The sequence below is a fragment of the Thalassophryne amazonica genome, chromosome 20, assembly GCF_902500255.1.
Source record: "Thalassophryne amazonica chromosome 20, fThaAma1.1, whole genome shotgun sequence".
Classification (NCBI taxonomy): domain Eukaryota; kingdom Metazoa; phylum Chordata; class Actinopteri; order Batrachoidiformes; family Batrachoididae; genus Thalassophryne; species Thalassophryne amazonica.
In genome coordinates this window covers 33,417,193-33,432,227 of record NC_047122.1, presented here as the reverse complement: position 1 = coordinate 33,432,227, position 15,035 = coordinate 33,417,193, and the positions used below count along the sequence as shown (strand labels likewise).

General features: G+C 40.2%; 1 protein-coding gene and 2 long non-coding RNA genes across 3 annotated transcripts in view; 2 read left to right on the top strand and 1 right to left on the bottom strand.

Annotated features, from left to right (window-relative positions):
• Window positions 1-15,035, bottom strand: part of ext1b (exostosin glycosyltransferase 1b) — a 313,407-nt gene that overhangs the window by 71,927 nt on the left and 226,445 nt on the right. The window contains exons 2-4 of the mRNA XM_034161301.1: window positions 13,093-13,186; window positions 8,534-8,641; window positions 7,006-7,125 (exon numbers count right to left, since the gene is read on the bottom strand). Coding sequence (XP_034017192.1) covers window positions 7,006-7,125; window positions 8,534-8,641; window positions 13,093-13,186 — 322 coding nt within the window. The remainder of the gene's footprint in view (window positions 1-7,005; window positions 7,126-8,533; window positions 8,642-13,092; window positions 13,187-15,035) is intronic.
• Window positions 2,580-3,570, top strand: LOC117502255. Its single transcript, XR_004558249.1, has 2 exons — window positions 2,580-2,624; window positions 3,435-3,570. It is a non-coding gene; the product is annotated as an uncharacterized LOC117502255 (long non-coding RNA).
• On the top strand, window positions 14,272-14,798 carry LOC117502256. The gene is made up of 2 exons (XR_004558251.1): window positions 14,272-14,319; window positions 14,733-14,798. It is a non-coding gene; the product is annotated as an uncharacterized LOC117502256 (long non-coding RNA).

The following is a 15,035-nucleotide window of genomic DNA, read 5'->3' as shown; positions in this document are numbered from 1 at the left end:
ATTTTTTTAGATTTTATTAATAACAATACTCATAATTAATCGTGCACAAAGCTGAACCTGGAGCAGAGATTGTTACTGACAGGCTGCGTTTATTTTATGTACAGGTGCACAGAAACCTTCTTGGAGCCTTAGCTTTTACCGTGACTACATCAAAATGAACAGTTATCACTTAAAAACGAGTCATGATAACACGACATCACACTTATGTGAACTTTGGAATTAATCTGTGCTTCAGTTCTTAATGTTATCAGCTACATTCCACTGAACCGCACGCTGGGGCGCTTCTGGTTGCGACGTCAATTGTTGGAAACACCCAAGTACTCATGAGTACTTTGTTTTCAGATGTCTCTGTAGCTGTTTGTTGCGAATGCCGCATACTTTGAAACTGGACACGGAAGTGCACAAAGTAATCCCGGTGGATCATCGGATGGTCACTAACAGCCTAAATCTAAACTGTTGTGATTTTGGTGCGACATGTCCTTTAAGTGTCTATGTCAGATGTCAAAGTGCTATAGAAATATAGTCTTTTGTTTTCCCTGTCAGTTTTTGTTTAGCCACGGCAACAGGCAGGTGTTGCCATTTTATTCAAATGACAGATTTTGTCATCCGACAAATAACTGTGTAGAAAGGGGAAAAAGGTGCAGCTGAAGACAGAGAAGACCTTTTTAAAAAAGAAAAAAAGTGTGTAAAACTGTGAATTTTCCATATCTGTCCTCCAGAGCATTCTGTTGTTTGACCTGATTTGTGTACAATCAAACACAAGATCAAATGTAGCACATAACTATAGTGGATGGCAAGTGGACTGGGGGAAGATCTCACTCTGAGGACATCCTCAGTGACCCTATCCATGCACAACACGAAAGGTTCTGACTAAGTTATTGTGGCAAAGGAAGGGTTCTGCAAAGGCAAACAAGAACAAGCAGATTCAGTAAATCTTTTGTTCCTTCAGAAATCAGATTGTTAAATGAAAGGGAATGAAAACAAAGTGATGGTTGTTTGATCAGGGTCAGTGCCAATTCATGTGCAACACCTGCACCTGTGTGTACTTTAGCACCCTGACCACCCAAATTTCCTGTTTTCATTGGCACTTTTTAAAATGTTTGTGTGTGTGGGTGTGTGTGTGTGCAAAAATAAGTTTTGTGCCAAAACAGGGACAACAATAGCACCACATGCTATCACTTTTCTAGATTGTTGTTTAATAATTTTGAATCATTCTACAGTTATGCTGCATTGACATGATGGCCGGATGCAGCAGACAGTAAACAGGATGTTCCTTGTTTTCAGTGAGGTGATGATGGAACACTGAAAAATGGCCGCATCTCGTCACATTATCATAAACCATTTGCCGCTACAGAACTCACCGATTCCGCTGCAACAACTGGTATGACAGTTTCTCTCCCGTCAACATGTGAATGCAGCATTAGAGTTCTACTTTTTATTCAGCAGCATCACAAAAGTGAGTCCAAGCAGCTGGCTGTTGTTCCTGGAAGAAGCATCTTTTAAAATGCACACCTTCAAATAAAACTCTCCCTTCGTCGATATATTGCCATTTTTATTGCCATTGTTAAACTGCAGAATGTCAAACAATTTTTCTGAGACTTTAAAAGGTTTTTCTGTCAGTTGGTACAAAGTAAACTAATCCTTTACTTTATATTCAGGACTATCAGCATTTACTTTTTGGGTACTTAGGTGGAAATGACTGAAAAACACCTATAGGTCATGAAGTTAATGAATATCTATTTTTATGTACTCTTGTTCTTTATTTTCTTCATTTAATGATTATTAACTATTGATGTGTTGATTATATTGTGTTTGATTCTGTTTGCACAATGTTAAAGTGCTATGGAAATAAAATTCCACATGGCATTTTCTAATTTTATGCATTTGCTGATGAGTGCTTCTTGACCATTAGTGCATGAAGCAGCTCAAAGAGGATTCACATTTTCTTCCTGCAAGTTTCTCTGACTGAGTGCATCACTGATGAAAAAGCATCAGTAAACATGCAGTATGTCTGCAGGCGGGTAGTGATGTCTACAATCTCTGCTGCTGTTCTGCATAAATCCTCTGTTTGTACACATGATAAAATCCCATTTCTGCTTGTATATGTATGATGCACCTTCTCATATTTTTTTCTTTTTTCTTTTAAATGATTGATTCTCAGTATGCACAGCTTGTGATAGTTTGAAAGAATTACAAAAGCAGCTAAATTAATTGTATTTTTCTGTCTTACATGCATTTGATTTTGCTTGGTAAGGGCTACTTTAAGTGACGCTCTTAAAGAGCAACTTGAGCTTCATGACTTTTCACGTCTTATTTTCTGGTTTTAGATAAAACATAAGGTGAAGTTGGCAGGAAATGGTCTCAATTTGTATTTGAAAGTACAAAATACTCCAACTGCCAGACTCCCCAATAGTGCAGCAGATAACAGAAAATTTACAGTGGACTCCTTCAAATGGTGAAACAAGCACCAAATTTGGCACAAATTCTCCTTGGACATTACTCTTTTGAAAAAACAAACAAACAAACAAACAAAAAAAAACAATTGGCCACTGAAATTTTCAGTAGGTAGCCGGGTAGGCGTTAAATGAAGAACTGCACAGGGGTCAAAATTAAAAGATGCTCCAGTTATATTGAAATCCATCCATCCATCCATCCATCCATTTTCTTCCGCTTCATCCTAGGTCGGGTCGCGGGGGCAGCAGCTCAAGCAAAGCTGCCCAGACCTCCTGATCCACACACACCTCCCCCAGCTCCTCTGGGGGAACCCCAAGGCGTTCCCAAGTCAGCTGTGAGACGTAGTCCCTCCAGCATATCCTGGGTCTTCCCCGGGGGCTCCTCCCGAAGGGACGTGCCCAGAACACCTCTCCAGTGAGGCGTCCAGGGGGCATCCGAAAAAGATGCCCAAGCCACCTCAGCTGGCTCCTTTCGACATGGAGAAGCAGCGGTTCGACTACGAGCTCCTCACCCTATCTCTAAGGGAGCCCCCAGCCACCCTGCAGAGGAAACTCATCTCGGCCACTTGTACTCGCGATCTTGTTCTTTCGGTCATGAGCCAAATCTCCTGACCATCGGTGAGGGTCGGCACGTAGATCGATCGGTAAATCGAGAGCTTTGCCCCCCTGCTCAGCTCTCTCTTCACCACGACGGTCTGATACAGCGACCGCATCACTGCAGATGCTGCACTGATCCGTCTATCGATCTCACGCTCCATCTGTCCCTCGCTCGTGAACAAGACCCCGGTCGAGAACCATGGCCTCGGATTTGGAAGTGCTGATTTTCATCCCGGACATTTCACACTCAGCTGCAAACCGCTCCAGTGCACACTGAAGGTACCTGATTTGATGAAGCCAACAGAACCATATCGTCCGCAAACAGCAGAGACGAGATTCTGTGGTTCCCAAACCAGACCCCCTCTACACCCTGACTGAGCCTAGAAATATTGAAATCTATGCCACATTATTCGTCTGATCACAAATATTCCAAAAGGTATAGTTTGGACTATCTATGACTGAATGTTATGGAGTTATGGGGTAAAAACAACAAGAATGGTGACGAAGGTCAATTTCTGTTTGTACAGGGGTCAAAAGTTAAAGTTGCTCTAATGTTTGTAAAAGTGGTGCAAATTATTGGTTGAGCTAATAGGATTAATAAATGGATTAGTTTTGACTGTGCTGAATGTTTGGTCTGCAAAGTAAAGGTCAAACAATGTCGAGATCCACTGGATTCTATGACATGTGACATATGTTACCCTGTAATGTGATAACTAACCATGACACATGGTGCAAACTATTCCTTTGTAAAAACCCTATTAACGCAACCATTAATTTGCATCACTTTTAATTTTTTTTTAACAAAACTGGAGCAACTTTAACTTTTGATTCCTATACAAACTGAAACTGACCTTTGTCACCTTTCTTGCTGTTTTTACCCCATACCTCCGTAACATTCAGTCACAGATAGTCCAAACTATACCTTTTTAGAATCTCTGTGATCAGACAAATAATGTGAGAAAGTTTTCAAATGATTGGAGCATCTTTTAATTTTGACCCCTGTTTAATTCTTCAATTGACCCCTACCTGGCTACCTATTGAAATTATTATTTTTTTCTCAAAAGAGTAAAGTCTAAGGAGTAAGTGTGCCAATTTTGGTGCTTGTTACCAGAAATGAACAATTGTTACAGATATCTGCTCCACTGCAAGAGGTACTGCACCGTCATACTCTAAACTTCTGTGGAGCATCCCAGACAGGTAAATGCTGTAATATGTGAGGGATTGGGACAGGTCGATTATTTATCAAACCGAAAAATTCCTAAAACTTCTTCTGGTAAAAATAGGGTTGCACATTTTGTAATTGTTACAACCCAAAATGGTGTTTTTTTTTTTTTTTTCATGTACATGCAGCATTTTATACAACACCATAGGGCTAAAAACCAGGGCTTTGTGGAACCTTTGAAAGCAAAAGTAAACAAAACAAAAAAAACAAAGTACGTACTTATGAGTATGAAAAACCGCTGTGGTCATCTCAGATTCATGTTGGTTAAAAATAAAATCCCATTGTGAGGAGCTTTTAGTGGGGGGAAAAAATGATTAGTGTCCATGGCAATCTGTGTGACCTGCGCTGCTGCACAATCCACTTCTCCATGCTCCGTCTGCCTGCTCAGCATGTGCACACTTTACAGAAATAAACAAGAAATAATAAAAACAAATAAATTACACTGTGATCTTGAGATGTCCGTTGTCCCTTGCAAAACCTATCTTTAAGTAATTTTTATACTGTGCTCTCTTTCTTACTTTGATGTGCACACTGTACCTCCAAAAATTGTCTAAAGTCCAATGTTTTATTTTAGTTTGCATTATTATATGTACTTTTTGAACAGCAGGTGGGATTTTTCTGTTTTTGACTGATTTGTACGTACATTACAATATAATCTGCTGGTCGAAATAAAGACTTTTTTCTTCATTTCTTTATTTTTAAAAATAATGCTTTTAGCTCAAGCTCACACATGACTGCCTGTGGAGGCCGCGAGAGGTCACGTGCATGTCCGGGAAACTGAATTTGGAGTTGTAAGTTGGGTGTGCACTGTGCCATTAATTAATTGGGAGGTCGCAATCAGACGCACGAGTCAGCAGAGAGAAATAAATTAATGTGCAGAGTTTTATTCTCCTCATCATAAAAATAATGATGAATAAAATTAGAGATAGAGTTTGATGCTGATGAGATTTTAAACGGAGTATCACTTTAAATTAACTGCTAAGATTTGCGAGATAAGTTGGAAAACTGCATGTGGAGACGTGTGGTAAAAGTATGACATGTTAAAGTGCTCAATGCTAATAAACTAGAACGTCACTTGGAGTGTAAAGACCTTCCATCCAAACTAATAGTGAGCTCCTTCCTATATAATGGATTCAGGTGGACCAGCGAATTTGTCTGTTATAATCGAAATCCATTATATGTATAAAAACGGACAAAATCCGTTATGTGTATGTAATGGATTAGTTACAGTTAGGAGGTGCTGAACAATCTACGGGAATCTCCAGCACCAATTAGGCTTATGTATTTCCTTGATTAAAAGCCTGACCTTGAATTGGGACCTGCCTCATTTTCTGCCAAACATATTTGATCCATGATCGAAATGTAATCAACCTGAGCACTGCAAAAACTATTAAAGTGGGGAGAGGAAGACGGAAGAGAGCAAAATTTTGTTAATAATCACCGGCGTTGAATTACACCCTGCCTCATTTAGGTCCTGTGTGTGAGCACGGTTTGAAATAAATAAATGACTGGTCTTGTAATTAAGGAAATACAGTACCCACTTTCCTCAGACTGGTGAGTGTTAGTGCTGAGTTTCTTTTCGTACTGTTATTGGTCATGTCCAGACTGCTCTGTCTGGTGCATGTGACCGAAAAGCTGTTATACAAACATCCAGTATATACAGTTTATTACATGGCAAACCATACAAAAGCATTGGGACTTTTTTCTTTTGTCCAGTGAGTGTGAATATCCGGTTTATACGACAACAGTTTAGGTGAGTTTTACTGTAATTCTATATAGTTCTGCTAGATCTGAACTTTTACAAAAATCCACACTGAAGTCAACACATTCATAGGTATTAACTCTATAAATACAGTATTTTATCATACACATCCATGCAATATTGCTCAAGAAAGCGGTAAAAATGTCAAACCGCCTGATTTCACACTGTTAAACATGTTAAACACTCTAATCGTGTGGTTGCTTGCATGTATTATATGCTGATGGTAGTAAATCATGTGTGCAGAAATATCTGAATAAACCAACTTGCTGGTGTCTGTAATGAAGAGCACAACAGGTCAGGCACCGTAATAAAAAATAAAGTTAGGCTGTTGCCCCTTGAAGACATCGGAGGAGAATTATTTTACTTCATGCACGTCTTCATACGGTGCGCTACCATTGTGTGAAGATGCACTGAAATCCATTAACCTGTTTTGCAGGAGTTGCAATCAATAAGTCAATATTCTAAGATGCATCAATTAAACAAACGTTTTGCAATCTTCTCTTGGAGATGTTGGACCAGAATGATTTTCCTTCATAAACATCTTCATATGGTGCGCTACTGTCATGTGGAATCTAACAACTGGTTCAAGACACACAGACAAATTGTTCCTCACACCTCCAAACCTTAGTTTGTAGCGGGTATATACATATGTGTGTGTGTGTGTGTGTGTGTGTGTGTGTGAAGCCCATATAATGAGGATTGATGTCAATCATATGATCACAGAATCTCTCTTAATATATTGTACTTAATATATAATGTACATTTTTGCTGGCTAGAGGAGGTAAACGAGTCTGAACTTTCTTGTTTTGGTTTCCTTGCTGTTGGTTTTGGTACTTTTAACCCACAAAAGAAATAACATGACAATTGCGGCGCGGCTGGTGTGACACTGCAGGTCTGTGTGATAAAGAGTGATGCAGCAGCGACCAAAGGAAAGCAGACGGGTCAGTGTGCATTGTGTCTCCGCTCCTCACCTCCAGCGTGGTCAGCACTATCTTTTCCACAGAGGAGAAGTAGGCCTCCCACAGGAACTGAGTCTGCTGTCTGAGGGACAGGATCTTATCCTGGTGGATGGAGCGCACTGTGGTGGGAATCTGCAAAGGACAAACAGTCGTACAGTCAACACTCCTCCACGAAAACTGAACCGTGATGGCAGGGTCAGGAACAGAGATTTCCAGCAGTGCCCTCACTGGTGCTTTGCCATGATGCAGCCACAGTCTGGTGTCAACGTGAAAGCTTTCTGCAAATCATCAGCATCATCTCTCTCCATATCGCGCTCGATTCATCTTCACAGTCATCCGTATGAACGCCAGCAGGATGATGCTGCGCTCTTGCATATTGACTCTATAATTGTGGCATTATCACTGTCCTGTAGCTATCAATACCTACTAATTAATGCTAATGACGCTAACATAAAAATTAAATACTGGAGCACTGACTTCTTAAATGATCTGTTGGGATTTGTACAATTAACTGCACAGTAAGCCATATTAACTCACAAATCTGTAATAAAATGCTCAGAAAGGACAAACTTCTTTTTTTAATGGATGAATTATATAAAATTTCACATCCATACAGTTATTATTAACAGGGAAACTCATGAACGAGGTGCAAATGTTTATTTTATTTTTGTACCAGGCTGCAAATATGTTTATTTCTGTTATAAAATTGGGATTTTAACTCCTTTGTCCCTCAGGCCATCAGACTGTACAACTCCTCACTCAGGGGGAGGAGCAGTAACAGGAAGACAGAGGACGGGAAGGAGAGGAACAGTAGTAGTAAGTCAGTGTATTTCTGTTATTTATATTTGTATTTACATTTTGCAAATTGTTTTTACTTCTACTTTTGATACTCTGTGTGCTGCTATACAATGCTGCTGGAACCTCAATTTTCCAGAGGGAGTCTTCCCAAGGGATTAACAAAATTCTATCTAATTTAATCTATATCTAATATAATTAGCTTCTAGGAGTCAGCCACAAGTGGCCATCCGAGGAACTGCAGCTTTTTGCACTTCCATGTTGGCTTCATTTTTAATGTTGGCGCTTGGTTAACCCTTCAGAAAGTTCACTTGTTAGAGTGAAAAACTGGTTTTAGCACCTGAATTAGAAAAGCAAGTGTTGCGCACATTAAACTGTATAAACCTTAGTCATATTGGCAAAAAATAAAATAAAGTAAATTTAAAGATCCATGTAAATCCAGAGTCAAATCCATGACGGCATGGGAACACTTGTGCTGTGCTGACTGAGCTCACACCATAAAAGTCAATGTCAAACAATATTATTACACACTTCATTTAAATTAAGATTTAATGGGCATATAATTGCTTTTCTCCAAGCAAAGGCAGCCAAACTCATTTGCCTGTTCTATTTATTTGCTTGCAGTTACGGTGAAGCTCAGTGTGGTGCTGCCAGAGTTTTGTTTTTATCTTCAGAAACAGGTTTAAATCAGTGTTGCTGTCAGATGACGTGAGGTGTGTGTGTGTGTGTGTGTGATGTTGGCTACCTGCAGCAGGAGCCGCTCGTCACCGATGACTGCAGCCGTGTTCCATTCGATGATCTCGGAGAAAGGCAGCTCCCAGCCATTACTCAGCATCACCGGCACGCACGCCGCCTGGCAAACAGACACAGGAACATGACCCGTTAGGTGCTGAATCACCGCAGCGTTGCGAAACATATTGATCCTGACTTTTAAATGCAAAAGCAAATCTATTCACATAGTTATGAATCTTAGATGAGTTTGTTTGTGCCCATAAAATCCTTATTTGGCAGAAATCTAATTATATGTGATGTTCAAGATTCTCTGGTGCTTATCAAATTTATTCTGTCTCCCCCCCCCCCCCCCCAAAAAAAGCAAAAAAATGACAGAAATCTTAATAAATGCAGCACAAGATTCATCTTTTTTTCTCAATTAGAGATGCTGCTTCATGGTACTGTTTTGAAACAGCTAAAAAAATGTTGTAAATCTCAAGGTTAAAACGTGTGGCCCTCCAGCAGAACCAATTAGACAGTTAATCAGTTTTAATTAGCAGATATTTTGATAAAAGTTTCATCTTTTTAGTCAACAATCATGGGACATTTTTCTGCTTTCAGCTTTGTTTTATGTAGCTAGAAACTGAATATATTTTGGGGTTTTGGGGGTGGTGGCCAAGTGGTTAGTGTGCTTGGTTTCAGTGTGGAAGGTTCCCGGTTCAAATCCCACCCCTGTCACATTTCTCCATGTAATGCTTATTTGTGTCAGGAAGGGCATCCGTGTAAAACTTGTGCCAATTCAACATGCAGATCCACCTTGGATTTGCTGTGGCGATCCCAAGTGCAAACAAGGGAGCAGCGAAGGGTCTTACTTTACTGTTGAAGAAGCAGATACACTGACGCCACTATCGCATATTTTGTTCAGATTCTGCCTCCAATAATTACACTCATGTTACTTATGTTAACTAATCTGGCGGCAAATGGATTAGTGAGATGCCAGAAGTTCAGACATAGTTTAAAATAATCTAAAACAACAAACATAACGTAGACTGCAACCTTTGCTTTGCAAAGCAGTCAAGTGATGACGATTACAATGAAGCGCCCAACAGTGGGAGCTAGTGGCCACACAACCCACGATGTGTTCAGGATCCATATGATCCGCGGATTGATTGCAAATTTTAAATTAAATGTCAGTTCCTTTGCTCCTCCCTTTGTCATTTGGAGTCACCACAGCAGATTTGATATAGATCTGCATGTTGATTTTGGTTTGACACCAGATGACCTTCCTGACACAACTCCACATGAACCTGGACCTCATGAACCTGGACCCTTCCACTCTGGCCACCACATTGCCCTAATTTCAAATAATAGTGTCTAATACAGATTTATACACAATTGTACTTGTTTTTCAAGTAATAGTTGCGTAACTCTTGATGTAAAAGTTGAAGTCAAAGCAGTTTTGTTAAACGCCTCTGGACCAATCAGAGGACATGCACGGAGTTGAACCTGGCACTTTAGTAAGGTGTATTTTATTTTAAAATATTAAAATGTTATTTTAACATTAGACACCATCTTTTCATTTCAAAAGTTCCTTGTTTGCATTTGTCATTTTGTTCTTTGATAAATGGAAAGTTAAATTTGTCTCTCCCTCTTTTTTTGGGGTGGGGGGGGGCTGATCCTAACCGTGTGTTTTTTGATCCGTTGCACCCCTGGAGGTGATAAAGTATGCTTTTCTGATGTATGTGTGTGTGTGTGTGTGTGTGTGTGTGTGAGACAGAGTTGCATCACAACTCAACTGATCCCACGTAATCTATTATTATGATTATTATTAATTTAATCACATTTGGACGTGAGTCTTGGATTAAAGAAAAATTGATGAGATTTTGAGATTAATGTGGATCCACGATCATTTCTAATGAACATATTTTGTAGAACCCATTTATTTCTGTCATTTATAATTTGGTGGAACGGCGCCCCCTGCTGCACATCAGGCCAGTAAAGGAGAGGTAAATGGTGCATTGCTGGGTGCTGGCAGAGGGTTGCGCTCTGCGAGTGCCCTCTAAAACATTCACACATTAAAGTAAGACAGCTCCAGATTACGTTTGAGCTTTAGCGCTCAGATAAACAGAAAGAAACCAAAAGCACGGTGACGATAAGCCGACTGGCAGGAACTAACTGCAGATAACCATGAATTCAATATAAAGATGACTGATATGTGGTTAAAAAATCATTATTTTTTCTTCTTCTTAAAGATAGCGAGCGCAAACCTGCCGAAGAGAAAACATTTACTCCCTTTGTTGTAACACTCGAACCATAAGAACTCAGGCTGAGCGCTTGTGTTTGTATTTATTTGATTTCCAAATGATCTGAATAATTTATGATGGCAAACCAAAGAAAAGCTCGATCTTTTTGCACTTTGTTGTTTTCCTCAATTTTAAAATGCCAACTTCAGTGCAACAGTTAATTACTGTGAGGAATAAGGCAGGAGCAACGGAGATGAGAGGAGAAAGGGGGAATTTTAAAGGATCAAAGTGGAAAGATAAGATATATATATATATATATATATATATATATATATATACACAGAAGATAAAAGGAAGGAGATGGTGAAGCTGAATGTGACCTTTGGTAGAGGAGCGGCAGAGTGATGGTGGGATGAACGGAGAGGTGGAGAGAACAGCTGGTGTGCGTGTTGGTGGTGGGAGTTTGATGTAATGACGGCCCTGTCACTTCCAGGTCATAAAAGTGTCAGCTAAACCAGAACTGGCCCTCGGGCTCCACAGCCACACACACATACACACACACACACACACACACACACACACACACACACACACACACACACACACACACACACACACACACACACACACACACACACACTCCTGACCTCTATTTGGAATTGCTTTCTCGTGCAAGAATAAATCCGGTGAATACTCTCCCTCCAACTCCGAGGAGACAGCTCGTGTCTGAGGACACGGCGAATCAGACAAACAGAGGAAGGAGGAGAGCAGCGATTTCCCTCCTGAGTGTATTGAGCCGGCGGTGAGATAAGTGCACTTGTGCGTGTGGACGGTAAGGAGAGGTAAAGGACGGTGCGCGACTGCAAACGCTCAAGTGTGCGCTGCAGTCATGCAAACAGCAGGAAATGATGCGAGTAGATTCAGGAGGAGGCGGCGGCGGCAGGGATTTCTATAGATGAATGTAGATGTGGAAATCTGCAGCGGCACTCTTTAGAGTGCACAGTCCTGCATACAAATCCAGATACGTGCTTTCAGATTACTGTCAAATCTGCACATAACAGGGCGATGCAGCGCTTTACACTCTTTCCTCACAGCAAGAAGGTCCTGGGTTCAAATGCTCATTCTACTTGTAGATCTGGAGTTATGTCAGGTGTAAAACTTGCGCCAAATCATCAGCATCCAAAAGAAGCAAAGCGTGTCAAAACAGTGGGGCAGCATAGCTAACCTACTGTGACTGAATGTTATGGAATTATGGAGTAAAAACAGCAAGAACGGTGACAAAAGCCAAGTTCTGTTTGTACAGGGGGTCAAATGTTAAAGTTGCTCCAAATTTGGTAAAAGGTGATGAAAATTATTGTTTGAGCTAATAGGATTAATAAATGGAATAGTTTTGATTGTGTTTAATGTTTGGTCTCTAAAGTAAAGGTCAAACAAGGTCAATCAATGTCCATTGGATTCTATGACATGTGACATATGTTACCTTGTAACATGACAACTCAGGATAACACATGGTGCAAACTATCCCTTTTTAAAACCCTGTTAACTCAACCAATAATTTGTATCACTTTTCACCAAAACTGGAGCAACTTCAACTTTTGACCCCTGTAGCTTGTCATCCCTTTTGCAGCCAATCTCTTCTGTGTCAGTCTGATCCTGTCAGACCTCAGAAGCTAAGCAGTGCAGGATCTGGTGAGTACTTGGATGGGAGACCTCTTCAGAACACCAGCGGCTGTGTGTGTTTCTCCGGCCAAACTGGAGTTGGGTCAGGAAGGGTATCCGGTGTAAAATGTGCCAGTTATCAATGTGGATGTGGCTGTATCAGCTGTGGCGACCCCGAACATTAACGGAAGCAGCCGAATGGAAAACAACAACCGTGTCATCCTTTTTGCTGTTTTTAGTCCACAAATCAATTACATTCAGTCATATATAGTCCAAACTAGACCTTTTTGGAATCTTTATGTTCAGACAAATAATGTGGTGTATTTTTCAATTTTCATTTTGACAAATGGCTGCCATGGGTGACATACTGAAAATTCATGATGGTTTAACGTCTTATTTTATTTGGAATACCTTTGGCTATATGTGAACCAAATTCTATGCTTTTATCACAAATTGCACAATTGTTATGGAGATTCTAATTAGATGTGTTTTTTAAATCCAGTTTTAAGTCATACTCCACATAAGAGGAATTTCTCGAGGCGAGTCATCTTGAAAATCATACTAGCAGTCTTCACAATAAGATAGTGATGATTTACTGATCCCACCCTCTCCACCACTAAAACGATGGTGTCGCTGGTCGCCGTGACGTTGCAGTGCACATGCTGCCTCCTCGTGTTTGTATCTCGTTTACCTGAAGCGCCTCCAGGAACCGAAAGGAGCCCAGTCGTCTGCCGCGGGGCACCAAACAGAAGGTGGAGTTGTGGAGCATCTCTTTATAATCATACCTGCAAACACACAACAACAACAACCATATTTACAGCAATGCACACAGTAAACCGTAACCATGGATACGGCTACAATAAGGCGCAAACATGAATTTCATCTGATATGTATTTAGTGACCAGAATAATAGACATGACAAATGACAAAATGTAGTTGGAAATATTATTAACCCCTCAACACACATACAACTTAAATAGTAACTGTTGTCAGGGGCGGAGCTTGATACAGGTGATACCGCCATTCACTCAGGGTGGCAATGTGACATCAGTGTGTGAGTGTGTGTATGAACTGGAGAATGTGAGGCATCACTGCAAAGCACTTTGAGCATGAAAATGCAATTTAAATACAGTCCATTTACCATTTAATTTATAATACAATGAATGAACAAATAAATAATAAAAAAGTATCAGCATCAGTACAATATTTGCACAAAGTGAAATAAAAATAAGCTACATAAACCTGCTCTGTTTAATAATAATGATGATAATAACAATAACTGTAGATTCCATGGCTTCACCCGCCTTTTTTTGTATTATCTTTTTAAAAATAATATTGATTTTTTACCCAAGCCCAAAATATGGCCATTGGGTATTGCGAAAACTTTGTGTCCATCTGTCAGTCTGAGAAGTCCAGTCCTATTACTGCCAGGGTCTTCAAATTCACACGGAGCATTCTTGGGACACAGACCTTGGATAAGTTCAAAGATGGCTATCCTTGACGTATTCTAAGGGGTCAAAAGGTCTTTTTTTTTTTTAAACACACTGTTTCATTGATGACATGCTCATATGGCTGAGCGTATTTTAGCACCGTGTTATATTTATTTTTGGGCACATTTAAAAAAATCCACACAATTACTGGCCAATCAAAACTAATTTCAAGGGGAACAACATGCACGTTTACATGACCATAATAAGCCAATAACTGGGAGTAATGACATAACTGTGATAATCTGATCTGACATATTTACATGCACTTCAGTCATGCGAAAATTGGAAAAAGCTGGTTTACATGATTTCAGTTCATTAGTTGGATTTCTTTAGAAGTGAAGAAAGGAGAAAGAGCAGCTCTTGAAGAAAAAGACAGCGCTCTCTCTCAGCGAGGAGGTTCATGGAGTTGATGTCCTGGTGCGCGAACAGTGAGGAAATATGACGTCATGCTTTCAGACAACGGCAAATTCCACTCAAATCCAGTATATATGTCTATAAACCACACAGACTGCCAAGAAAGTTGCTCATTCGAAGGCAGAAACAACACACAAGGGACATTGAAGCACCGTTGTGTGTCCTGGAAACAGAACTTTGTGATTTGATGAAGGATGTTATGAGCCTCTATGAGACAACAGTGAGGAAATATGACGTCATGCTTTTAGACCATGGCAAACTCCTCTCAAATCCAGTATATATGTCTATAAACCACATAGGTTGCCAAGAAAGTTGCTCATTCGAAGGCAGAAACAACACACAAGGGACGCTGAAGCACCATTGTGTGTCCTGGAAACAGAACTTTGTGATTTGATGAAGGATGTTATGAGCCTCTATCAGACAACAGTGAGTTCCGCTGTACCTCTGGAAATGTGAGTGGCAATTGCTTTTACACATTTGCTCACGTAAAGAAGTAAGTCCCTTCAGCTGCTGTCTTGTTTTCACTCAGGATCGCAGATCTGAAGTGGCTCTGCATGTTGAATTGGCACAAGTTTTACACCAGATGCCCTTCCTGACGCAATTCCAGATTACATGGAAAAACGTTGTAGAGGTGGGGTTTGAACTGGGAACCAAGTGCACTAACCACTTGACCACTAGATAAATGGTATACATGTACCAAAGAAATTGGAGCATTGTGGAAAAATCTAGG